Source organism: Varroa destructor, unplaced genomic scaffold (genome assembly GCF_002443255.2).
Source record: "Varroa destructor unplaced genomic scaffold, Vdes_3.0 BEIS01000006.1, whole genome shotgun sequence".
NCBI lineage: Eukaryota > Metazoa > Arthropoda > Arachnida > Mesostigmata > Varroidae > Varroa > Varroa destructor.
The window spans coordinates 11190338-11218055 of NW_019211459.1; the positions used below are offsets into that span (position 1 = coordinate 11190338).

At 39.7% G+C, this 27718-nt stretch overlaps 2 protein-coding genes and 1 long non-coding RNA gene across 3 annotated transcripts; all 3 read left to right on the forward strand.

Moving 5' to 3' along the window:
* Positions 1–635: 635 nt before the first annotated feature.
* LOC111252256 (chitin deacetylase 1-like) lies at positions 636–14106 on the forward strand. Its single transcript, XM_022809803.2, has 8 exons — positions 636–854; positions 9602–9777; positions 10128–10388; positions 10942–11124; positions 11273–11400; positions 11772–12038; positions 12154–12487; positions 13011–14106. Exons 1-8 carry the CDS (start codon positions 818–820, stop codon positions 13236–13238), a joined length of 1614 nt encoding a protein of 537 aa, XP_022665538.1. The 5' UTR covers positions 636–817; the 3' UTR covers positions 13239–14106.
* Positions 861–4100, forward strand: LOC147754852 (uncharacterized). Its single transcript, XR_015316274.1, has 2 exons — positions 861–1123; positions 1373–4100. It is a non-coding gene; the product is annotated as an uncharacterized LOC147754852 (long non-coding RNA).
* Positions 14107–15131: 1025 nt separating the features above from the next.
* LOC111252255 (long-chain-fatty-acid--CoA ligase 4-like) lies at positions 15132–25947 on the forward strand. The gene is made up of 15 exons (XM_022809801.2): positions 15132–15290; positions 17170–17361; positions 17673–17814; positions 18225–18332; positions 18791–19013; positions 19480–19544; positions 19962–20093; positions 20440–20592; positions 21099–21257; positions 21664–21828; positions 22197–22343; positions 22747–22977; positions 23622–23728; positions 23848–24034; positions 24727–25947. Exons 2-15 carry the CDS (start codon positions 17255–17257, stop codon positions 24949–24951), a joined length of 2151 nt encoding a protein of 716 aa, XP_022665536.1. The 5' UTR covers positions 15132–15290; positions 17170–17254; the 3' UTR covers positions 24952–25947.
* The last annotated feature ends 1771 nt before the right edge of the window (positions 25948–27718 follow it).

Below are 27718 nucleotides of genomic sequence, written 5' to 3' on the forward strand. Positions count from 1 at the left end.
CTCAACGAGAGCTTTATAATGATCGTTTGAAAGAGCTACCGTTTCGTTTATGCGATAGAAGCGAATTAAACATAGATTTTTCTTTACTGTAATATACTGAGTCACTATACTGTAAAAATCATTAGTAGTCTATGACCAGCCGAGGTAGAAAAACGTATCAATTCAGCGGGTTCTGCAATTAGAAACGGCGGCCTAAAGTGGCTTAAGACTGTGGAAAATTTCTTAAACCAAATCTCGGTGTCCCAGATAGTTACACATTAGCCTCTCAAGTATCAGAAAAAAAAGAAAAAAAACGGTGTTACGACTCCACTTGCTCGAAGTTGATCACGTTATGAAGTTGATAGAGTTCGATTCAGCTTCCGGTTTCGGCAAACTCGAACTCCAACATCAGAGTGAAAATGATATGTCATTCACGCCACTATGAGTCCATATTGCTTCTACTCGTACTCGGATGCTTCTACTTTTTTGTCGCGTTTTGTATAGTTCAGCGCCTTTGCTGCCCTTGCTTCTGAACACCCCGTCGTCACGTGACGCTCAACAGCCAATCATTAGCTCTGGGGAAAGAGCTCCCGGTTGCTGAAATACTTAAACAGGGGAGAACCACTTGTGGGATTTTATAAAAGGTGGCGCTCGCATCGTCGCCGATGGGGCGGCAATTTCGGGCGAGGGTTGTGTCTTTGTAGCTGAATAATTGGCAACAAGGAAATTCACTCTATCCTCTCTGCCTGAAGCGCGAGTCGACGATGATCTAACGCGCGAGAAGTGACTCGTGGTGTACAATCTTTTTTCACGCGTTTTGGCAGTAAAAGCCGACGCCATGAAGAGCCTTGAGGTAATTGCGGCCATGCTCGTAGGTGAGTATAACACACGACATTTTAAACGAATTAGGGTTAATCAGAGCTGTGCTGAATAGTATATTGCTAGAACTTTATCATAATGGCAGTGTTGTGACCTTTAAGGAGAAAATTCGTCCATGGTTTATGCGCGCCGGCGCCTAACAAATTTGTGCAATGACTCAGGGTCTTCGAGAGCCCATACCTCATCCTTCATGTAATTTCTAGGGATATTGTTTTATTAAAGTCATACACCCCGTGTGGTGCAGTGGTTCAGCATCTATCCCGATGTAAGTGAATGTTAGTACGGATTTTGTACATAGTACATGAGTATCAGAAGCCTCTAATATGAAATTGCATCGAATGTCCTTATCTGTCGGATTGTAAAGGTGCTGTGGACAAGCGCACAAAATGACAGAAATCGTCAATTTTTTTTTTGTTAGAGATCATTGGGCATTCGACGATCGAATAGATCGTCCTAATGAAGATTGTTTCTAATTATTGCCTTAAATCTTTGATAACGTCGACCACCGGAATAGTCAAGGATAGACAATGACGTCGGGTGAACGATGCGCCGTGTAGCGACAAAGAGTCACCACCGGACGAAAGCTCGAGGCACAGACATATAGATCACACGGTATCGCATTCACGGGTACTGTGATCGAACTCACTTCAAGCAGTCGTTGTTCTATTTTTTGGGACTTCAGGAGCTACACAGCTAGCGAGCATTTGAATGGCACAGCTTCATGTTTGTGTCGTTGACGAGAGAGAGATTCTTAGGTAACGCGGGTTCTACACGTTCTACTTGGATGTGCTTGAGTGGTTTTGGAAAAATCCTGCCGTCGACGGATAAATCGTTAAATTTTCGTTCTGAAACGTGTGTTTTGAAGGGTTAGCCTGTGGCGTACGCGCTGCTTACATTACAGAGTACGCGGTTTTGAGAATGAACATACTTGATTAAGTCAAGTCCACCGATGAAAACTCATATAGATACTGAACAGGCCTATAACCTGTGGTTAGTGCACACAGTGAGTAAACCTACGCGTTGAAATAGGACATCATAGCTTTATTTACCGACTAACACTATATGTGAAACAGGGACCGGCTAAGAGAAGTTTTACAAACTGGAAAAGTGTTACAAAAGGGAATGATTGTGAGTCAAGAGTATTGCCGTAGCACGCGAGGAAATGTCTCACTTTCGAACGGATTCATGCTATGCGTTGCGATTTAGCACAAGTCTAATAAAGCTCCTTGAACGCATAACGAGCTATGCTTAAAGGTTTTAACAAGTGGATTTCAAAAAACGGTAATTATTGAACAGTAATATATTTTTATATTTGTATCCACATCCAAATCTCGCTCAGAAAGAGAATTGTTAAATGATAAATTGTTTACAGCTTTGACTTTTTGCTACTGGGCCAATGGTGATTTCTACGAAGCCACCTCGAACCTTTAATAAGACTAAAAGAGAATTATATCAAGAAAAATAGCGTTGCCTAGAATGTATGTGAAGCGTTCATCTGTAAAAACAATGTAGAGACTTATTATCACTGCATCATCAAATCGTTATTAAATATCCTTGATTGAATATCGAGCCTTCAGCGCACGAATGCGAGAGCTAAATATTTAGAACTATCCTCTATTTGTTTGTTTATGGACATTCTATTACCTGAATTGCACTAGGTCAACTAGTGTAAATTGAAAGCCATTTGTTACTTCCTACAGAATACCTATCCGAAACGAAAAGTCGAATGTACTGCCGAGCGAGCAGGTCCGTTACGCAGATTGTCATCATGGAGATCCACGATAAAGTCTCATTTATTGCCTACTCACACAACGTCCATGCCGTTAAATGCTAAGCGGAACATGCCCCATCGAAAGCTTCCGTGGGGTTTTTCTATCATCAGACAAAAAAACCCAATCCACACAAGATTCCTAGTATTATATATTTAGAGAAAGACAGGTCTGATTTGATACACGCCATCATTTATTTTAGCGCTTTCGACATGTTTCGTATGTGCTATATATACCATATGTTGTAGATAAATGAATCAGCGACGGTGAAGAAGATAACCTTGTCATGCTTTCATGAGCCCGTCTTTCCGTCGCCGTTGCATTGACCCAGAAGCAAGGTTGCCGTCATTTGCCGTCCAGGCGATTGATTGTGTCTTTTGCCCATGGAATGACGAGGCCTGCGTACTGCGTGCCTACAGGTGTATGATATTTCCATGCTGATACGATGCTAACCATAACGGCAGATCCGATTGGGTCGGAGCATTGGTTTCGACGTTACGTAACGCGTAAACAAAGAACTCGTCATAATCGTAACGTAGTCGCTATACAATAATTAGTACTTTAAACGAACGCCACAATTCAACTACTAGCCAACGATTAGAACTTGTTGTGTGGGTGTTTCAAAATTCGGCTGTGCTCCTCGGAGCTCTCTGTTGCTTCAGCTGGAAGGTCGCTGCAGCTTGATCGTTTAAATTATTAATTAGTAGTTAAAAGTATAAATAAATTGTGTAAATAATCAATATTGATCTATAGTTGTGTTCATGGACGTTACATACCCGCTGGCCAGAGGAAGCAATTTTAAAAACGTTCCATCAATAATGGGTTTAATTCAACTCGTTAAAAAATGAATATTATACCATCTTATTTTACTTGTGCGCCGTTGTTGTGGCGGCCAAGAAGTCGCGGCTACAAGATCTTATACGCTGAAATGAACCTTAGCCATATTATTCTGTGGATTTAATTCAATATTTTTGCTGGCATTTACTCTTCCACCGTTTTGGACAGTCGTCGCTTTGATTTTGACTTGAATTAAATGTTTATTATTATGCAGATGCAAAGCGACCACCGTATACATGAAGGCCCCGTACATTAATGCATCACACTTTCCCCTAATTAAAATGTATGTTAAATCGAAGTACTCTTATCAACATATATCGGTGGTATAGGAATTATCAACAGGGAACAAAATGTCACTAAAGATAAGAACCGCTGTGCTGAGTAGTAACGAAGAATCATATCCGACCTATAAATTGTGCCACTCCGTTCGATTTTTGCGTCGTCCATTTATGTTCTTTCGTATTATGCGGCTTAAACTAAGCTAAATAGAACGTATTCTTAGATGGCTTCAGATGAAGCTTTTAAAATGTCATGCTACCCGTTTTGCTTCCATCGATTAAGTGTACTACCAAAGAGTAAGCATCAAATAAAGTGCGTATCACAAATGAGATTACAAATACGCGAGATCGTTTAGAATCTAGATTGTGCTTCATTTTAGCGTTACTGCTATTAAGCTTAAAAAAAGGTTTTCAGTATATCTCCTCGTGGGCTTTAGTCTTCCATTCTTGTGGTCGACTTGAAATATAATCTTATGATGCAAAATTTATCGCACCTTAGACAACCTCGCCGACAACAACGAAAGTTCACCTCATCAGTGTGTGTTCGGCCTACATCAGTGTATATGGCCAATGCCGCTTATCTTCTTTCGCCGCTAAGAACGTAAACAAGCAAACTTTTTTTCTGTACCCGCAAAAATAGAAACCTGCAGTACCCCGCCGCGGGCCGCTGTGTTTTCGCATGGCCGAAGTCCGTTTGCTTCTGCCGCTAGCGGTTGGCTGTATCATCAATTGATTCTGGTGAAAGCCACTTTGGTCTGACCAGAGAAAAACGAAACGACAAAGAAGTAAAGTGTACCTATCGATTTGAGATAGCGGCGTCGACGATACCAAAAACGTAACGAGGTGCACTACAGAGCCAGGTTGTGTAATAATGAAATTTTGTTTTCTGGTAGAATCAACACAAGTGGGGTTTTTTAGCACTTCATCGTTAGTGCGAGTTCTCTAGCTTCGATTGAATTTGGGATTGACTTAGCATCAATCAGCGGCAGCATTATCGATCGACTTAATAAGAGATTTCAGATCGACATTATTTGAAGCGCTAACGATTGTCGTTTGCCTCTTACTATGCTCAGTAAAGGCAAAGATAGTCAATCTAGATAGATATAGACTAATCAATAATGCCTATTTCATTCTCGTTAAACATTGAACCTTTATAAGATTTTCCTGTTGCCGAAATCGCTTGGCATACAAGATGCTCCTGCTCCCTTGAATGTCGTTACTGCACAAAGTCGTATTTCTCTATATTTCCAGCTATACGTCCGGTATCGCCGGTAGCTGGCTCTTGCCGGCATGAAACAAATCCTATGGCTGTCTATGCCCGGTTTCGAACCTAAACCGCCACACGTACCCGGTATTTGCAAGCAAATGCGTTACCCACTAATTCGTTACGGAGACATAGTAAATTGTGCTTATCTAGAACTAAGTAATACTATTTACAAATGCTGGTAACATGGTCGGTTGAGTAAGCGTTTCGTTGCAAAAGTCGAGGCAACATTTTTTTATGTTCCCCTAGACCTATTTTCAGTTTCGATGAAAATACGTACACGTTATCCAAGGCCTATCACTTAATTTCACTTTAAACAAAAGAAGAGCTGCAAGTTCATGCGTTTGAACGTTTGCATAAGCTGATTCTTTTGCAGTAATAATAAAACTACAATTGATTGCGACCAGCTCCGTTAGGCTTGGTTAATATTGAAAATGGCTTTGAAGGTCTCGAAAACTCTCTTAACGGCAACGGCTTATCAAAGCTAGCTTCAACTTGTAGTATGTAACAGCCGCAAGAGAGGATCATCCGTTGCTTTCTGTCACAGCTGGTCTGTGACTACGTTGAATACGAGAATTTCAGCGCTGTCCAGTCTTTTCCCTGCCATTAGTGGTTTCGTGTTGACTTACTTTGGCTAGCGTTCAGAGCTCGTTAATCTGTAATGCGTATTACGGTAACAAAAAAACAAAAAAAAAAAAAGAAAAAAAGAATCACGGGTTTCACTGCCCGACTGCTGTTGTTTGCGTACAATTTTTCACGATCCACATACTGAAAGCTTGCATCACAGATTGTATGTAGTAGGCTTCGCTCGACCTACCGCTCATACAGTTGACCAACCGTTTAGGGCGCGATGTCGCCGTTACAACAGCTGAATAAAGATGCGGGAAAAATAGAAGAAGGTATACAACTATTATGAAGTTAGTATTTAACAGTATAGGCCACTTTCTATGCAGATTACTTTTCAATGTATAGAACGAAAACATTACAAACCTCTTCGCGTGCTGAACGAATAGTCGTCAGCCAGAAATCATGTCGATAACGTAAATACGACCGTCACATGTTTATATAACAATATGTTTTATACAGTCAATGAGTTAGTCTTTTTAGGGTGCTGATTCCATAAGCTGTGATCCATTTCTGATAATGACCCTAAACTTATCTATCTAATAGCGCATTATACACAGAGCAGGAGCGAAATGGAAACTGGCATTAGATAAAGGTTCAGCCATATACACATTATTTTTCACTTAATCACAGTTAACTCATTACCAAAATTGGAGGGCCGAAGCAACTAAATTCGCTATAGCAGATCAATGAAATTGATACGCGCATGCGTAGTAACCCGTGAAACGTAGGCGGCACATTTGAAAGCATGTTGGGGAGACTAAATGCGAACGAGTGAGTGATTCCTCATCTCATCATCTAGAACACTCAATAATTGGACGCTCCGGCCATTTTGAATGTAGTCCTTGACTGTAGTCGATTGTCGGTCTTTCTAATTTCTGCACAAATACGATAATACTTGCATTATTACTGTTGCTGTTTACGTTGGCATTTGTTGCTAACGTGATGCGGTTATGGGTCAAGGTTAGATCTAGACAGAGACCACTGCGAACACAGGTTTTGGGCCGCATCCGAGCAAACGTCATAAAAAAAAGTTTGATGACTTGATGCTGCTCGCAAGATTTTTCTATAATGTATGTACGATTCGCGTCGATTTTTTATGTTAGAAAAGTTGATACGGAAAAATAAACAGATTTTTTTGTGTAAAACCAATCAGAGGGGTATACATGTCTTATGCGATAATGCCATTCTGTTCTTCTAAGGGGATTCAGTGCAGATGTTCTAAGGATATGTTTTACTTGTTGGCAATTTTTGTCACCCTATACCAGCGTGGTCCCGCTAAAAAAAATGCAAAAATTGCTTTGGTTTAATCCCTATTTCTTTTTTAATCATAAAAGTAACATTTAAACTGATAAGACGGCACAACTTGTCAAGGCAAGTTTCAATCGGCGGAACCGGAACTTCGCGGATAAATCACCACTGAATAACGATGGTAGCGTTCGTCATACTGCGCCGATCTGCTTGCTGTGAAATCAGCTTAGTGTTTGAGACTAATCAAGCTAAGCCGTGCGCGAATTCGTTGAATTTACCAGGCTACTAAAGGCAAACATTCGAATTAATCGTAGATGTCATAATGAGCACGGTAACAACGTTACCATGGTAGAAAATGGTAGATCAAACGCAAGTATTTAGTACTTGTAGCTGTGGAAGACTGCCAGCGAGAAGACCCACAGAGACCCACGCAAGTTGTGGTTTGCGAATGTAGCGGATCGCGGTCACAGACAGCCTGTCTCACGCTTGGCCGGAGACGCCCTTCGGCCTTAATAGCAGTGAAATGAAAGGTGGTCGTTGCTTCGTCGGGCCAAGCCATCATCATATTCAGCACAAACATTACTGACTCAATGTATTCTACGACTGTTCAGCAAACTTCAAGGGATGTATGTATCGTATAGGATATAGCTGAGGAAGCCAGTCGATCCGCCGTGTTGGCGCCGCCATCTCATACACACGAGCAGTTGTGGCAGTAAGAGTCATAATAATAATAACATCAAGTGCAGAATCACTGGCTTTAGCTACAACTATACGTAAACTTTTTGTCAGTTCTGCCAGAACTATGAAATATAATAAAATAATTTTCATCATCATCATCATCAGTAGCAGCAGCAGCAGCAATGAATCAAAATATGTTTTTGTATATGAAAGCAGTCGTTATTCGGTGATATACAGACCTGGCGGTAAAGGTAACCGGCGGGTCGTTCGTCGTAACCCTATCTAGGATTAAAGTAAATGTTGATGGAAAATAGCTCTACTTTGAGAGGACGATCTGTTTCCTTATGATTATTGTTACTAGTATTGCGCTATTTTTAAGCAGCGGGGCAGGCTGTCAAATAGATACTCAACCCTGAGCAAACCTTAGATCAACGTCGTTTGAATGCTGCACATGGAAAAAAAACGTGGTACCGTGGCAAAATACAGTGGTGACACGAAATGCGGTAACAGCATTTTTGAAGTATTTAGTTGTCATTTTAAAAAAATACTTATACTTAATTATAAATCAAAAACAAATTTGATAATTTTTTTTTGGGGAAGACCTTTGAATGTTTTGGCAAGATAAACCACTACGCAGAAAAATACAACGAAGATTAACCGATGGTCCACTAGTCATAACAGGAAGTGAATAGAACATCCAATGGGAAAAGGAGACGATGACCGATATCCTACCTTCGTACAAGACACAAACTACGAATAAAGCAGTGCCACACAAACTAAAAATATTTTAAGATTTACGTCCAGTGCTGTCATTACGCATTGCTTCAGACGGCTGGTTTTTATCACCATAAAACGAACTGTATATCTACCCACGCCAAATAAGACTTTTCACCCACAAATGTTTTATAAGTGTGGTAGATCGATGAAAACTCTACTACAGCGCAATTACAAGGATACACAAAAATACAAAAAAAACAAACCAGATTAACTTGTTTTAAATATGCGTAATACATGCTATTTATACTTAAAGTCTTCCATTCGACACCATGCCAAGAGCAACTGTACAACCCAAAGTTTTGATTTTTTCTATTTACTCAGCGTTCAAGCAAACATCGATAGAACCACATAGTGCGTGCTTAATATCTCCATGAGTCCGGCCCGGTAAGATCGATATTATCTCCGAAATTTTTAATCATACTAAATATTAATATATATATGCACTGGTTGCTTATGCAGAAAAAAAAACAACTTAATCAACTATAACGTAAGTAGCAAATGAGTGTATTAACTGTTTTAGTTGGGTAGATTCAAGGTAACAGAATGACTGCACCTTTGCAGGACAAATCGGACTGGATTGTCCTTACGTGCTTTTGCAGAAAACTTGCCCGTTATATAAACGTTCATGGTATTCTTAGATGGACAGCCTTACAGAGGTGTATATGTTTACGGTTGTAGCCCCGCACTTATGGCCATTGTACATACAAACATACATATATGTGCCATGTTCCGCAACCCTTCTTCGTTATAGTCATTGCTGCAACGACAAGTAAATCGCGTCGACGTGGCCTGACCTTTATCGAATCCACCCCTCGTAACAGACTTCGGCGCGTGCTTGAATTTCCTATTAAGAAGTAAAGAATAAATGTAGGTGGACTCGTATAAGCTGATATGTAGCAATGACTAACTGCGTCAATCATCTTACACCCTACGAATCCCACCCAACTCGGGGGGTGAAGATAACAAATTACGACAGTGCTGGACAACCAAATGCAATAAGCCATTACTTCAATTTACGCTGATGTTAATGTTTTATCATTGAACATGTTAATAGTAGCCTCCACGTCTTCCAAACGCGCGTTCCGTGCCTGAAGTGGCTAAATAAACCAAATACTGTAAAAGCGGCACTAGTCGAGTTCGAGACAGCTGAACAAAAAACATAACGTTATTGTGATCGACTTATGCATTGGCAAATGTCTGACTAAAGCGAGCCCTATAATTAAATGAATCTTGTCGTTTCGTTAAACTGCTCGGGCCACGAACAGCCTCCACATTGATAACAGCTTCACCCCGGCCACTGGTACGGCGGATTCGTCGCCAGTCGGGTGACTCCGGGGAAGGCGAAGACGATGCCGAGCTCTGTAAGGATCGACCACCTGCGGAATACTTTCGCCTTACAAAGGACGAAGACTGCCGAGATGTTGTGAGGTGCTCCGTTCAGGTGTGTAGAGGAGACTTGAATAAAATTATATTCTTACCATTTTATAATAATTTGCATATTTCTTGTGTGCCTTTAAACTTCACATAAATTCGAACTTGTACAGCTACGTTACGATGAAAGAATTATAATCCCCGGGACTCAGCAAGACGCTCGTTGGATCGACGCGGAAAATTCGCACCCGTCGCTTACACGGAAAGATATTCTTAAAATTAGTCTAAAATATACTTCTACATGATATTTCTTAGAGCAATAACTAATAATTTTTTTGTCTCGTACAAAAATGCCAAAGGCTTCTAAGTACCCCCAATAATAAGTAATCAACAATCGTCCTTTCCTAATTACTTTTATAGGGCCTTCTAGCTCTGCGATGCCCTTCCGGCCTCGCGTTCGACATCGAGAAGCAGACGTGCGACTGGAAGGCTAACGTGCACAACTGTAACCAGACAGAGAAGCCGCGGGTCGCTTTGCCCCTGCTCGCTACAGATGAGCCCATCTGCGAAGCGGGAAAATTGGCTTGTTCTGCTGACGAATGTATCGAACAAGAGAAGTTTTGTGATGGAGTGAACGACTGCAGTGACGGCCAAGACGAAAACGTCTGCACGCCCGACAAGGTGCGAATAGCAATCAATACAAGTGTAATACAGTTAGACGCCCATTTAGGCACGGCACTCGGCTGATCGGAGCGTTTACGCATTGCGTACTATGAAAAATTTTCTATATAAATTTGGTTTATATTGTATATATATGAGTTTATGAAAAAATATATATATAAATTTGTACGAAGCAATATTAATTTCCAAGCTATACGAGAAAAAACAGACTGAATAATGGTTAATGAAAATTATTTGTCAATAATTTATGTATTAATCAAAAAGAGAAATATTACTAGGATGATTTATGATAGATTTGAATTAATTTCCTACTTTGTTTGTTACTTTTATAAGTGTTGGTACAAGCGTGGTATACATACGTGGTACAAGCGAAGTTCTGCTTCAGCCAAAAGATGTGTGAAGGCATTGGCTAGATCGCGACGAGCCTGTACTCAATAAGCAGCTAGCCAAATATATTACTTTAGAGAAGAAATTAATATTTCCTCGTCGAGGCGACAAACTATTGAATGCTAATACAAAGCAGTGATGTCTCCTGTACGCTATCCATTTTTAGGATCCGAACCGAGCTCCACCTTGTGATCCGACCCAGTGTGTTCTTCCTGATTGCTTCTGTTCGCATGACGGCACCCAGATTCCTGGCAAGCTCGAACCTAGCGTCGTGCCTCAAATGATCACACTCACATTCGATGATGCCATCAACAACAACAATATCGACCTTTATGATAAGATCTTTAAAGTATGCCATTTATCTATTGACGAGTATGTGATTTTAGGCACTAGATGGCGGGGGGTACTAACTGGACATCAAATAATAATTAATTGGGTTTTTTTTTTCTAATTTCTATCGGAGTCTGAATGTTTTTCCTCTGCTCTGGAATATTTAGGAGGGCCGTAATAACCCCAATGGATGTACTATCAAGGCAACGTTTTTCATTTCGCATAAATATTCGAACTACTCGGCAATTCAGGAGATGCACCGAAGAGGTCATGAGATGGCCGCCCACTCGATCACGTACGTACTTCCTTCGCGTCGTGAATTTGTGAGCTGCCACCACGGAGTCATTGTTTTTACGTTACTCGTTTTCATGATAATGTACCTAGATTTTTTTTTAAACAAATGCAGTACTATAAATGAATATGACAAAATCGAGTTAATATGGTACATGAAAACTTGTTCTAAATATTAGAACTCCATTGTAACGTTTTGCCTAACATTTTAACAAATCAACTTGAACCTTTTTAACGAATTAATCCAAAGGCGAATTTACTTGGTAATGGCAGAAATGCCTTCCACAAAACGAATGTGCAGGAGTGAACGGACTAATAGACATGTTCGAAAAGGACTATTCGAAATTCATGACAGTATGTTTTTTTGCTGAATAGCCATAAAAACGATGAAAATTACTGGTCCCAAGGAAACAAGGACACTTGGACCAAGGAAATGGCTGGTTCCCGTTACATTATGGAGCGTTTTGCTAACATCACTGATAATTCGATTGTTGGAGTCCGAGCACCCTATCTCCGAGTGGGTGGCAATCCCCAGTTCTTCATGATGGAGGACCAGGCTTTCCTCTACGACTCCACCATTACCGCACCCCTCTCAAACCCGCCCCTTTGGCCATATACACTATTCTTTCGTATGCCTCACAGGTAACGTAGCTTACGCTGCTATTCATGCCAAATGTCTCTGTACATGTATCTGTAATAATAATAAAGTATGGCTAATGCTTTACCTGTTATCCTGTCATTTTGCTGTCGTTTCTAGGTGTCACGGAAACGGACAGAACTGCCCTTCGCGATCACACGCTGTCTGGGAGATGGTAATGAATGAGTTAGATCGACGAGACGACCCGACCTTTGATGAGGAACTTGCCGGTTGTGCGATGGTCGACGCCTGCTCAAATATTATTTCCGGCGACCAATTCTACAGCTTCCTCAACCACAACTTCGAAAGGCATTACAAGACGAACAGAGCCCCGTTGGGCCTTTACTTTCACGCGTCGTGGCTAAAGCTTAATCCTGAGTATCTAGACGCCTTCATCCAATGGGTTGACGAGATATTAGACAAAAATGATGTCTACTTTGTGACAATGAGCCAGGTGCGTTTCTGAAGTCGAGGCAGATCGTTATCCTATATTTACTAGTAATTTTAGTTTAGAATGAACGATTTCACTTCGCAAGGAAAATGTGATGCACTTCTGTTTATTAATCATCGTATTAAAAAACAATAGATACGCACACTATGGTAGTATAAACAATATATAATGCATGTGATAAGATTTACTGATGAATGATGCGTCGTCTAGTGTTCCTCTATGGAGATATGCCTGCAGCCCGAACCTGCCATTGAACTATACATTTAGTCAGATGTCCTGGGCTACGACAGAAGGTTAGGCCGAAATGATCTTTCGAATTTCAAATATGGTGCTGGCGTTAGAAGTTGCTTCATCAGTACCAGTTGCCTATGATCCTTAGAGAAACATGTTTCCCTACCAAATACGAATATATTCGTTCTACAATATTTAAATAGATAGTGATTAATCCGGACGCGTTCATAGTACAACCCTTACGTTCAAAAAATTTTCTTCATAACTTATCGTCCTACTGCAATGACAATTGTAGGTGCTCGAATGGATTCAGCACCCGGCTGAGATTTCTGCAATTAATTCGTTTGGGCCATGGAAAGAAAAGTGTGATGTTAAGGGTCAGCCCGCCTGTTCTCTCCCAAACGCGTGTCCATTGACCACTCGGGAACTTCCTGGCGAGACCGTTCGTTTGCACACGTGCGTCGAATGCCCCAGAAATTATCCCTGGATAGCGGATCCCAGTGGCGACTTTTACGCCAACTGATTGACTAGCTAATTAACCAGTCACTTTTTACAGCTTTCTAATGCGCTTGTTGCAGTGCCATGCAACTATAGTACACAACAATTCGTATACCTTGTCCTGAAACATAAAAGAAACACAAAAACTACCTGCATGTTAAAAACAAATAAAGCAAAAAGCAAACAAACTAGGAAAGCGAAATGCTACAGAAGATTGTTGGTGATTTTAAGCAAGCCAAGTTTGACGGGATAATCTTGATCATTTGTTGTCTTGTAGCGTTAAAGAAGAGCGTGCGCATCGTCCTGTTTCTGATGCTGTTTGAATCATGCGCTGGACGATGAAGTCTACTGATAACGAAATTTCGAAATAAGTCGTTAAACAGGACTTCAGACGGCTGGCTCCCAGCACGAAACGAAGCGTGTTCACGCCCGTATTCGAACCTAGACCAACTCGTGTTTTGTTTCTACCTTACTGTATTCCAGTGCCAAACACGTCTAGCGAACATTCTCGCGCATCAGTAAACGCTGGTGTTGTGGACAGCTATACCTTTTTTCGAAAATATTTTAGAGATTATATATATTCGTGGCAATCGTTGTACTTCAGCTGATGAGATTCGCCGGAATTGAGCTTGTGACCAACCACGCTATCCGGCAGCTGTAAATACTTATAATAAAAAACAAGAAGAGTGGACTCCTAATGCCTTCTGTGTATTTTCTATTGATTCAATTAAACGAGAATATATTCTCGGAATGGAGAGAAACGAAAACGTAATGTGATTGACGTACAAATGAAGAAGTTATTTAAATGGGAAAAGAAAAGTGATCGAGAAAGACCTGCTTTTTAGGGAGATTGTCCTGATACAAATAAACACGAACGTTCTCCGAACAAACAATGGGTTCTTTATTGCGAACGCTGCACGAGCATGCTGCATGACTAAGCCTTTGTATATTTTTATTTGTTCGGCGCTAAAGTTCGATACTATCCACTCGAAGTAATAAGCGATAGACACCAGCCAGAAGTTAATGAAAAATCGTTGTGGTACGGAATTGGCTAATGTTGGGTACTTTAAATCGTGTGATTGATGGTAGCCATAGGTATGGGTGACTCCAAGTCCAAATCTCTGAGGGCAATTGTGTCAAATCTTTAACAAAAACTCCTGATGAAAAATAAATCCGCCTGGGAGCCAGGTGTGAACATCTGCTGAAACGTCCACGGACGTTTTTCATACACAGGTGACATCTTCAACTTTAATTATTAGTTCCAATTTTTTTCTATTTCTAACATCAAAGCATCGAGGCTACTTTAGTAATGAGTTTTCTAAAACTAAACGCATCCGTCGAAAAGAGTAAACCTATACACTTAAAAGCTAAGTACAAGAAAAGCAATTGAATATCAGACTACTGTCCCCAGTGTAGCTTCTATCGAAAATAAGTAAATCATAGGTAATAAACTTCCTATTTTTTTTTTTAAATTAGATGCTTGCTTTTCCCTTTTAGTCTCAAAACCACCAACATGTTAGTGAAAGAACTGTAAACTTCTTGTTACATCAGCTTTATGGAAACGCGTACTCTAAGTGGTGTTTAAGCGGCTTTTCAACAAACGTAAGTGCAAGATCCTATTTCCACACATTCCATTACGCTGATATGGCAGTTACTGCGTATGAAATCGACTATGCTAGCCGCGCGATTGCAAGAAAATCAAATGGAAAGCCCTGTAGATTTGTATTTTCATTTTATTTTCGAAGTTCGTGCTGATCATGCGTGTCGAAGAGGGTTCATTTAACGATGGTCCCGCTCCATCTTTTACAGCGTAACCGTGCACGTCACAGGAGAATGTCCAAAGTCGTACGTTGGCTACTTTTTAATATGATTCATAAGCGTACGTCTACGTTCCATATGCGATGCACGATTATTCATTTGTATGCGTGAATTTCCTTTGTCGGTAACGCTATTGTACGTACGAGCTGTAGTACTTATACATTCTCTGTTCTGCGGTGTGGCGTGTTCAGTACTGCTCAGGGTTGCGTGGTACGCAGCGCGCTGAAAGTTATACCAGCCCGGCTGCCTGAGCCGAAAAGTAAGTTTCGTTAGGTTTCGTATACTTCGAATCGAATAGATCTTGGGCTCGTTACTTTACACCGAAAGCAAAGTTTTAGAGCAAAGTTCTATAAAGCTTTTTCTGCATGAATAGACTCGTGAGCGGTGTTATCTCGTGCGTTTGTGGATCTGATGAGACGCCCTCCATGTGCAGTAATAGCGCAATAAGGGATACGCTGGTGCACTGTTGTTGCATTTTGTGACGACAAAGCAACTTCTAGCAGTTGCGAATGGGTTACGTGTAGTCCGGGCCACGAAGTAATCAAATCGAAGTAGAATGATTCGTTTGTTATTTGGCAATGGGCGTACATCAATAAAAGTGGTATGCTGATAAAAAAAACGCGTGCCCATTTTAAGATTTGAGGGATGTGTAGACGGCTTTGCTGGCTCATCATCGGCTCGTTACAACACAGAATCATAGGACAAGTCTAGGATCTACGCAAAAGCAGAGGTTCTTACATTTAATATTCTGCTCGTAATTAATCCACAAAACCGCTCCATCTAGCAAAGAAGCTGCAAAAGTTTTACTTTATAATAGTGCAAGTTGTGGCACCAGTTAGCAATGGCTGGCACGTGCTAACCTGAAAGAAGGGTTTTTCATCCTACTTACTTATTTGCGACCTAGAAGAATCGTTGATTAGCATCATTACTATCAATTATCGCACAGTAGAGAATATTGTTGACCACTGAGCCCTTTTTGGTTCGTTTGTTCGTTATCGTTCTTTAAAACTGACACTTCATATAGGCGACAGTGAACGTATTGGTAAAAAAAAAAAAATGACATATTTTTGTCGGTATCACTTGCTGAGATACATTTCTTTATTTAAGTAGAACCGGGGTTACTTGTTTGCTTGGGTTACTAGAATTGGGGCTTTTCAGTTGTGTGTTGCGTGTGTCAAGCTGGTATTTTCAACATCGGAGGTTCGGGTGAGGACAATGTTTAATTCGGGTCTTACAAAACATGTACACTATATACTGAATATGATTGTGTGTGGTGTTGTTGATACTGTTAATGTAATGAACTGTTGTTGTTACGCGGCGCGAACTAGCAGACAGTTTTTTTTAGCTTTCGGGCACTGAATATTAAATACTGAGATGATTGACTACTGGTCACTCTTAGTCTGCCCAGTAGTTTGCATAAACTATTGCTACAGTAGTTAATAAAAGGTAACACTATTCTACTACATATATGTACATAGTTCATTCTTAGGTTCCTTATTTTAGTTCCTTATCTACTGCCTAATAATAATAATAAAAAAAAAAAAAAAAAACTTATCTTTTTATAAAATCAGCGTCATTAATATTTGTCTTCATAGGACTTTCCTAAGGAGAAATATTATTTAAAAAGATATTTTATGACCATAATATTGAACTCTTTTCACAAATATATATATATATATATAGTAGGACCGTTTGTTTGAAAGCGTCAAAGGCGGGATGATTGGTAGAATCAGTTTATTAGGTACTACAGAATATCTGTACGATACCAAACATCATTAGACATTGAAAATACGCTAGCAGAAAATGCTAACAATATTCGTTGAAGTGAACTTGATGTCGTTAGCTTTGTCAGCGATCACAGCTTCTATCGTTGCGTTCGTTGTTGTGTATGCAGTGAAACTTGCCCATGGGCATATTAAAAACTACCGATTAATCGATAAGATAAATTTTGTTTAACAAAAAAAAAGGGCATTGCTAATTTGTAAGTGCAAAGGCAATCGTCATTGTGTGTATTAATACATTTGAATATATAAAGCCCATTCAAAATGCTATGCGAGCCCAGGTCCTTTAAACACGATCTTACACTGGAATGCTGCCCAAGCCTATTCACAAAAAGCTGTTGGTTTCATATTTTTCAGTTTTGTCGCTGCTACGTCATTCGGATATTAGTCACAGCCAGGCATTTGCTTGCTTCGAGAGGCCGTGTACCGTTGACGTGCGAAGATGGATGCTAAGCGGAAGGAATCTAGGTTGACGGACGCTATCGCTCATACAGCTCTAGGATACTTTCGTTTCAAAAACGCATTTCGAAAGCCTTTAGAAAGTGATGAGTATGTTATCCTTTTTCGGCAGAACCTGTCTAGAACAATAGGCAATAATTTTAACTATTAACTTAAAACTGATTGAAACGGGTACCTTTTCAGGGCCGAGGCAAATGCAACATTTGTAAATGACGTACAGTCTAGATCATTTGATCTCGATGGGGTTTTTCTTCCATGTTGTTGTTGTTGTTGATTTGAATGAATAAGCACTTCGATATTTACCTATCCGAATATCATTCCAGTTGAACGTAACACGGTAAGTCCTTACAACTTGTACCATTTCCAATCCTGATCTAACGTTCAACACGTAAACCTTTCAGTAAACCAGTTTCGTACGCAGAGCGTGTAAACGTGAGCATGTACTCGCCATACGTGAAGTCGGGCTACCTGAAGGCTCTTAGATTTGACAAAAAAAACGAACGGCCGTTTGACAAGTTAGACAAGTCGCTATCAATGGCGCAGGTTTGTCGATTGTTTTATTTTATTTATTTAACGAGAAAGGCAGCCAAGGCAAATGTAAGCATGACAATTACCTTGTCTAGAGACAACGAAAGCTGTCGATAATGATTATCTAAATACAGAAGTTAACACAACGTTGAAGAAAAATGCCGGTTCAAAAAGTACAAATACAACAAGGTTTTTGTCGTATTCAGTTAAAGCGTGGTTATCACTATTTCTATTTACTGATCAAAGCAGAGCGCCTTGCAATGTTGGCTAAAGAAGAAGACATTGATTAAGACAGAAAGCACTCACGTTGAAATTCTAACGTTTCAGTCATAGAAAATATAATTTATACAATGTACGAATCTCAGCCATTCGGCTTGCAGCTAATTTTTGATCAAAATCCAACCGGCAAAGTCTTCATCTTTCAGGTGTTTAAGGAGGCTGTTGCCATGTATGGAACGAAACCCTGTCTCGGCGTTAGAGATATTATTGAAACCCAGGAAGAAGTACAAAGCGATGGTAAAGTCTTCAAAAAGGTACGTGGCTGGTACGTGGCATTGCCATCCCCGTCGTGAGTATATATAACTATTTAAGGCCCATTTTTTAGTGTAAGCAATCCACCCTTATATTTTTTTCATTTCCTGCAGTATGGGCCTGTGTATAAGCCCTGTCCGCTTGAGAGTAATAAACGACCACGTTACCATCTGTCATCTCCGAGGCGATGGCAATAGGTGCTATTGAGCTGCTCGTCATTCAAAACGCGTGTATGCAAAGTGTCCTAGCATGCCTGAAGAACAGACTAATCACTCTTTCAGAGAGGCACGGCCAGTAGTTTTATTTACGGATATGTGTAAATCTAAAAAACGTACGCATGTTCCTAATGACTGTTCGTTGTCCCTCTCGTGTGCATGTAACTTCCATCATGCTAAACTTCGGCCTGGCTCATTTTTAAATGACAGTTGCATCATTACTAAAAACGTACCCTCTCTAATAGGTGAGACTTTCCCAGTACAATTTTCTTACCTATAATAACGTTGACGCTCAAGTGGATTTATACGGGAAAGGCCTTAGAGCTATTGGCGTTAAACCTCGGGAAAATGTTATCTTGTTTGCGGACACCCGATGGGAATGGATGGCTATGGCCCAAGCGCTTCTCAGGCAAAACATGCCTATTGTAACATTGTATAGCATGCTGAGCGAAAACGGCATACATCATGGTAAGCATTGTTCTTTTTCTGGTCCTTATTTACTTGTGGTCCTATTTAGACAAAATCTAAGTGCGTCTCGCCGCAGCTTGTTACCTGTTTATGCTAGAAAATAATAAACAGCAACATCGGTCAATCGCCTAGTTTGCCATTTAGCAGCCACATTAATAACAGCCTTTATTATTAAGCCAGCCATGCAAAAGCTGCATATGTATGCAATGAAGAGAACAGAGTCTGTAGCATTACTAGCCAGTTTGGATGTCAAAAACAGATAACATTGTGCGCTGAGACTTGCATTGTCCTTGGTCCTCCTACAAGTCCTTGGCTATTCTTTCCGTAAGTAGCTCGTTCTGACACTTCGACAGTCTCTTCCAAACGAAGACAACAATTCTGACAAACTTGCTTCGATAAATACGCGTCGCTTGCAATGAACGGAATGTTAATATGAAAATTTAATGATTTACTCTAAACGCTTTAGGCATACAGGAGACCGAAGCAACCGTAATGATTACCAGTCGTGAGCTACTTGACAAGTTTCACAAGGTAACGTAAATGCAAAATCTAATCTAATGCGAAAAAACAACAACAACAGGTTGTTGTTAACCTGTATACAGTGTCTATTTGTATTAGTTAGCTAGATCGACCAATATATTATATATAATTCCAATGAATAGAATTTGAGATGTTGTTTGTTGTTGATCTTGTTACGGGACGGAATATTCCGCCGGACGAGACAACGTTTACAATGAGATTTCGTAGTTTGGTTAAAATTCAGCGCTTATGGTCGTAACCCATAGTGTATTGAACTTCCTTAGGTTTACTTAATTACACTACCTTTGTTACATTACTTTGCTAAAATGTTCAATTGCAAGCGAGCAACTTCTTAGCGTCTGACGAGCTCATTTAATGTAGTTTTCCTGCCAAAGTATTCGTCCAAATGGCACAATTGTTTTTTTCTAGTCGTTGGCTACGCTGCTGCAGCTTCAACACATCATCTATATGGAAAAAGAGATTGCCCCCAAGCCGACGCCTATGAAGGGAAAAACACTTCTTAGTCTTTCTGAATTGGAGCGCATTGCCAAAGGTGCTAAAGTGAGTAAAAAGTATTCATATTGCATCAATCTGCTCGACGAAGCCTATTATTTGGTCTTACTCGTTTGATTATCTTACATAGGGCTTGTGTGAACTAGCGTAAATGCGCCCGACAAATACTCAGTTGCTCTTGGCTATTGTTAAACCTGATCGCACTGTTTACGATATCGACTCGAACAACAAGCCTGTGCTTGAGTTGTTATGGAGAATATTCAACTAGTATCAGGCAAATGTTGACTGTCGATTGTTCTTTGTTGGAATACACATCTCTGGACGGCCAACGTAATCAAAACTTGCGTCTATATGAACTTGAACAGTCTCTTTTTGTATTTACGTTGTGATGCAGGGTGAATTTGAAGAAGTCCCACCTACTCCAGATGACACAGCTATTCTAATGTACACGTCTGGGTCGACGGGTTTGCCTAAGGCTGTTATTTTGACCCACAGAAATATGCTTGCAGCAGCTCGGGGACTCTGCGATGTGTTCGAAAAGCTCAAGGTGAGACGGCTCTCTGCACAGGAATTTTTCGACTGAACGAGCCTATCTTACAGACGTATTTGAAAAAATAATCGAATAGAGATGGTAAGTAAAAAAGTTCTATGCTTAGCGCACAGGACGCCGGAGAAAATCCCATCTCATATAACCCACGTAACCCTGGCGGAAGAATATATTCTATAATATTTTATCACTGCTTCGTAGTGAGGTGTTGGCATAGTGCAAGAAAATAACGTTTCCTATAACGATATGTATATCGTAGAGAGCGCACACGACATACCTTCGTCAGTAAAGTAGCGCATCCATATATCTTAATTTAACTCAGCTTTTGTCAAATATTTTTTCTTCTTATGTAAATTAATAATGCCGAGCGATTCGCTTTAATACCTAGGAATAGCGTCGGTCGGCAGAACCTTTACGTTTGTGCTATTTCACCGCATAGTTTTTGTTTGTCACTAACGAAAATCGAGTTACCGAAACGATCTTCATCCTGGTTTTGCCAAATATAGGTCAAGCAAGAAAGTGACAGCTATATTGCATATCTGCCCCTAGCGCATGTCTTTGAGCTGAACTGTGAAATAATCGCGATTTTGTATGGCGTAAGAATTGGCTATTCATCTCCTGTTACGCTTACGGACTCTTCAACTGGCCTCCTGGCCGGAACCAAGGTGGGAACACGTGGTTACATCACATACGAAAAAATCAATTCAAACAGTTCGTAGCCAAACTGAATTTATAGCTATGAATCTATCTGTAAATGATTCCCCATACATGTGGTTTTTCAGGTTAGCTCGCCTTGAGGCAGGAGTTCCCTAGATACCTTTGTTTGTTGGATATTTGATCACATTTCACTTGGCTTAGGGATTTACTGTTATATAATGATTCAATAATTGATACACAATTTATCTGTATTTATATGAAATATCTGTGCGAAAAGCTGATTTGATGACATAACATGTGCAGATGCAACATGGCTAACCGTGATCGTTATCTTGTATTGCATAAAAGTCTCTAAATAAACAAAGTTGCAATTTACTATGTATATAATCACGTTGCCTTTGTTCCTCCGAATAGGGCGACTGTACTCTACTGCAGCCGACAATCATGGCGTGTGTTCCACTTGTGTTAGATCGAGTGAAAAAATCGATTCTTGAAAAAGCGGCTGCCAAAGGATCAACTGCGCTGAGGGTACTAGAGCTCGCTGTCGAGGACTCTGTTCGAAGATTTAAAGCTGGGCAGGTAGGTAACATTCCATAACCCATATTTGTCGAACAAACTATGCTATTAATAACAATAATTATTATTATGATTTGTTATTTATTTTTTATCACACAAGTAACGATGGTCATACACCAGAGTCGTGAGAAAACGCGCGAAAAATGTAGCGTGCACATAGAATATAACCAATAAGCAATAAAAAATTAAAGTTGTTCAACGTTGTAGAGCATCACGTGTACTATAATTAACTAATTATTAAAATATAATAATCAAATTAACGATTACCGTCAACTCCTTGTGGAGTGAATAACATCGACACGAGCTTTAATATCGATTGCATTATGCATGCGCAATTTAATAATCACCTTGTGTTTGTGTGCCCAACGAAGAACTCAACCGTGTACGACAAAGACGTCTTCAGCGAAATCCGCTCCGTGGTAGGAGGCCGCATCCGAATGATAGCCACGGGCTCAGCACCACTATCGCCTGAAACCCAAGATTTTATCAGGGCTGCACTGGGATGCTACCTTATACAAGTATTATCATTCAAGGAGCAAAAAACTTACATATACTATAATTCAGTAGATATTTGACATCTTGATTTGAACCAATTTATGATTAAAGAGTGCATTTCTTTGGGTAAGTTGTAGATGATGCACCCACCCACGCCATCAACGTTGCCGGGCGGCTTTCAAATAAATTTTGCAAGTTCTACTTCTCGGTACCGCCTTAGTTAATGCATAGCTTCAGGCAATTGGCCGCTTGCAACAGAACACGCATCCTGTGTCTACGTCCACTTCTAAACCTAGGTTATCTGGCGTGCCCATTAGGAAGAACCACCGAATGCATTAGCCCACACAATAGAAGGGAGTATTAAGAAGCTTTTGAGCTTCCGAAAAAACCGTTATCGATAATATGCCTGCCTTCGTTCGTGTGCAGGGTTACGGCTTGACGGAGACATGTGCTGCAGCCACATGTATGGAGTTGAATGACAAATCAACAGGAAGCGTTGGTGCACCCGTAAATGGTGCCCTGGTTCGGCTGGAAGATTGGACGGAAGGAAAATACTTGGTCACGTGTAATCAAGGGGAGATTGTTGTCGGCGGCGAAATGGTTGCGGCAGGCTATTACAAAAATTCGCAACTTACCAAGGAGTGTTTCTTCGAAGAGGTGCGGCACAGTCGCGATATGCTGATGTCATTCTGAAAGATAATCATAGAAACACAACGTAATCAAATTTTATTAACTGCCGGCCATTGGCAGTGGCGATTCTCGTTACAACGACCCTGTGGGGTCGTCAGTATCCACGATTACTTTTTGCTACTGTTGACTCTGGATACTGTAGTTTGGGCACCCGAAACGAAAAGCGTTTCATCCTTTGCGCGGTGTAAAAGGCACTGTCGACCAGTGCCATAAAATGGGTATACACTAACATACTCGTTTCTGTGCGAGCTCAACTAATAATAGCTGAAGCAATTTATTTTATATGATTGTTACTACGCTAATTTACCTACATTTGGCCCCATAATTAAGATATTTCATCGACTCGAATACGCACCAGCTTGCAGCAAATAAGTCTGTAAACGTTCACTGCAGATTACCTATTAAACCCTGAGTACTCATTTAAATAATGCAGACTAAATGTATGGGTTCGTGCTTTTGGCATTCAGACTCATTCGTAGGATCAAAATTTAAAACCTTACTCGAATGCAAAATATAGCAAACGTTCTCTAAGCAAGAATAAACATTGGAAATATGGGCTCCACAAGAGACCATTTTAGCCCAGCTCGCTAATAAGATACAATTAATTACAGGATGGCGTGAGGTGGTTCCGCACAGGTGATATAGGCGAAGTTACAAACTTGGGTACTTTCAAGATTATCGACAGAAAAAAAGATCTTGTGAAACTCAAAAATGGAGAGTAAGTTTAGCTAAATACGATTCTTTAATATCGTTTTATAATATATTCATATTTTTTTATAATATATAGATATATTCAATAAATTTAATGATAAAAACTATTCTTTTAAACATTTTTAGATATATACCACTTGGCAAGATTGAGACGGAGATGAAAACGAATCACTTCGTGGAGCAGGTTTGCGTCTGTGCTGACAGCTTCCAAGATTATATAGTCGCCCTGGTGCAGGTTAATGAAAAGAACCTAAAGGCGCTTGCCTGCAGCGTTGGAGTAGACCCCACCAAGGACAATAAAGAACTTTGCAAGGTAAATCCTTATTTTGTAACGTACACTAACTTACGGGACAATGATAAATGGGAAAATCTTCAAGCAGATATGAACCACAAATTGGGCATCCGAATACAAGTAAAAGAATTGAGCAATGTATAGAAGCTTTACTCTAGATAAGCAAAAATCCGCACTGTTGCTTTTGAAAAAGAAGGTTTTTCCTGGCTGATCTTCGGTTTTGAGTGGCTCACAACTTCCGGCTCTGGACTCTATAACAAAGCTTTGGCTGCACAACATGGTATTGTGAATTTTCAGCGGAAGTCCGAAAGCTTTTCAAAACTTATGACCAAGTGAATGGCTTAATATTAATACTTACTTTGTGCAAAACGTCTTTGTATTCTTGGCTAGTTCGTAATCCAGTAGAAAAAACAGATCACAGCTTAATCTATGTGGACACAAATGCCAATACATCTTCCAAGCAGTGACCTAACGTCGCGAAGAAGCCAACTACGTTAATGATCCATTTTATTGAGATAAAGATATCCTGAAATTCCTCATAAACCTACCTTAAAGATCAGAAAGCAGATGCATTAAGCTTAAAGGTGTGTCCATTAAACGTATATTAGCACAATTCACATAAGGCCACCTTACATTTGTTAGCAGTCTCTGGTATACATAAATAATACTGTCTTTCTGCTCTTTATACTGGTCGTTTATCGTAATATCATTAGGACCCTGCGATTGTCCAATATCTACTCGTTAATTTCGAGGCACAGCTGCGGAGGCGCAGATTCAAAACGGTCGAGATTCCAAAAAAACTGACTTTGTGCGCCGAAGAATGGACCCCGGATAGCGGGCTGGTAACGGCTGCCTTCAAACTACGCCGCAAGCAAATTCAAGAACATTATCAGAAGGAAATCGACCGAATGTATGAAAACAGTAGTTACTCAAAATGAATCCCTGACTTTCGTTTCTAATGGCTCTCGCTTCAGCCAGTGGGGCATAACGATTATTGGCTCCCAAGCAATGCTCGCAAATCAGATGCAGTTTTCTTTCTCTACAAAACGACGACGTTAGTAGTCCTAAGGTTTATAGCCAGCTGCATGTGGGTAAAAACGAAAACCTTTTATCGACATGTTTGCCTTATAATTAATATTATGGTATAGTATAATTAATATGCTAGTGTATTTGTCGTATGCAGATAATATAACTAATATGTTAGTATATTTGTTGTATACAGCAATCAAGCCCGTAGGATCGAAGGGGTTTGCCAAACAGGCTTAACAGACGAACGATTCTAAGCACTAAATACAAGTAGACTGAATCCATGTTGCTATCCTTTTTTTTACCTAATTACTTATCACGTTTCAATGATAACTGCAGCTTAAGATAAATGAGACGTTGCCTCTTAAAAATCACAAACATGTTAAATTTTAAGTAAATGTTTTGTGTGATCCACATGCTCCATTCTAGTAATGATCGATGTGTATGTATCGTCCCTATATAATATTTCGTAAAGGGATGATAGCTTACATCCGCGAAAATGGTGTTGACATTTATTCTGATCTAGTAGGCAGAAGGAACTGAACACTGAAATTTCGCATCGTTCGCACACCGCCAGACTTTCTAAACATCAGTTCAAGCTATAAGAACAGGTTGAAAATGAGTCGAACACGTTAAATGACGCCGCTCCGACTAACTAGTTACTGAATCTTTGTATATGTGATTATTTTAGAACATTAATGCACCGATGTCTATTTCGAATCTTGGATAACCCATATAATATATGCACTTCTATTAAAAAACTATTAAAAAATCATGTAATCTATAAATAATGTATAATTAAAGTATACGAAATGTAAGACAGGTACGCTCAGAAGACAAGGATGCTACAGTAGTGTCCAGTCGTTATATAAGCTAATAAAATTACCGACTTATCAAAACTAAACATATTTGTTTGGGGTCATGCGCCCTTCGTTCGATCCTATTATAAGCGTTTTGTTAACTACTAAGTATCATTAAATTTTACTGTCTTCACTTAAGTATAAAGACTGCTTGCTTGGTTTTCAAGTCTACTTGGGGTCGTCGAAGTGCAGGCGGGAGATTTAAAGTAACTGGGAAAACTAGCCTCGAGGTGCATTCTACCTGCTAGTCTCTCATCCAAGCGAAGATAAATAGCGTTCATGGTAAGCCCAAACAAATTTTTAATCAGTGCGGCACACTACCGGCATCGTCCTGCCTAATTTCTAATTTGGACGAAATTTTTTACGCTAGTAGTAAGGAGGAACTTTGATTCTGTGTATGATGCGGAAAAAATAGTGGCTTTGACCTCTTGACGGTAAAGATACCACTGTGGTTACTAGGAGCCACATACCTCTAAGCAAATGGCCTAATAAATCCTTGAGGGTGCGGACCGCTCGTAGTTATGAAAATGAATATGCACCGAGCAAATCTCGAGGGAAATACTCTAATGCAGCCACAGAAAAATTTGCTTGTGGGCACCAATATGTAACTATTATGTATTCTAAATAGCTACCTTTTTTCTTCCATTATATGTATACAATATTATACACTCGTGGACGAACTTCGAGAAACGTATTTAACCGACAAGATAAATCCCACTGTAGACATCGCGTTATATTTTTTGTTTCCGACAAAACTATTTGGGTAAGATGTCCTGTATATCTCGGCTCCTTTCATACTCTAAATATTCCTTGGAATCGGCAGGGTCTTATAAGAAATGCAAAAAACTAGGCATGACACGGAACAATCGCAATTAAGTCTATTTTTTTAATTAAATAAACCTACGGAATTTCTGTTCAAATAGCTAAAATGTCCTTAAAATATATAAATTATATATGTATTTTTTAGCCTTGATTTACCACTAATTTTTAGAGTTTCCTTCATTAACAAGTAGTGACACAATTAGGAGCGATTAGTTGAATTTTCAGTTTCCTGAGAAAACGCCTAGATGCGCAAAATAGATATAAAAAAAAGACTACAAAATTATATAGAAAAAACTGTATGCATCGCGGCAGTGCCGTCAGGTCATATGTATCAGACCATAACCTCAAGAACCGTTATTGTATACTTAGTAAATTGTTTATTACCAGTAAATTGTTTATTACCATCTCATTTTATAATAGTCAGTAATTATTCATTCATTTCCTCGTTACCTGTCTTCATTCGTATGATAATAAGTTCGTATTTATAAAACCAGGTGAGTTCTTTGAAAATTCAATTTAATTTTTTTGCTATTTTTTTTTCTTGTAGCTTTAGTTGATAACACTTTCTTGCATGTGAAGAGTAGCTATTCATGCAGTTAGGCCTATATATAGCTATAGTTAAACAGAAAATTCTGGATGTAGTTTCCATAAGTGTTCATATATCGATAAAACCAACAATTTCGCCATCCGTTCAGTGCGTATGCGATACCAAAAAAAGAAAGCCACTACAAAAAGCACCGATTTCTACAAACGAATTTACTAAGGACGTTTTAATAGAATAGTTCTCATCTTCGATCGGTCCATACCGTAGTGCTTTCCACAAATGTACGCAGACTTTCCGAAACACGTAAGCCATCCTGGATATAAGTAGATAAAACAGTGGCCTTATAATGGGGTAGCCCTGTAAATGCGTGAACTTGACACTCTGAGGAATTTATAAAATACGATTTTCTTAAATATATATACATCTAATATTAATTCATTCCAAATATATATA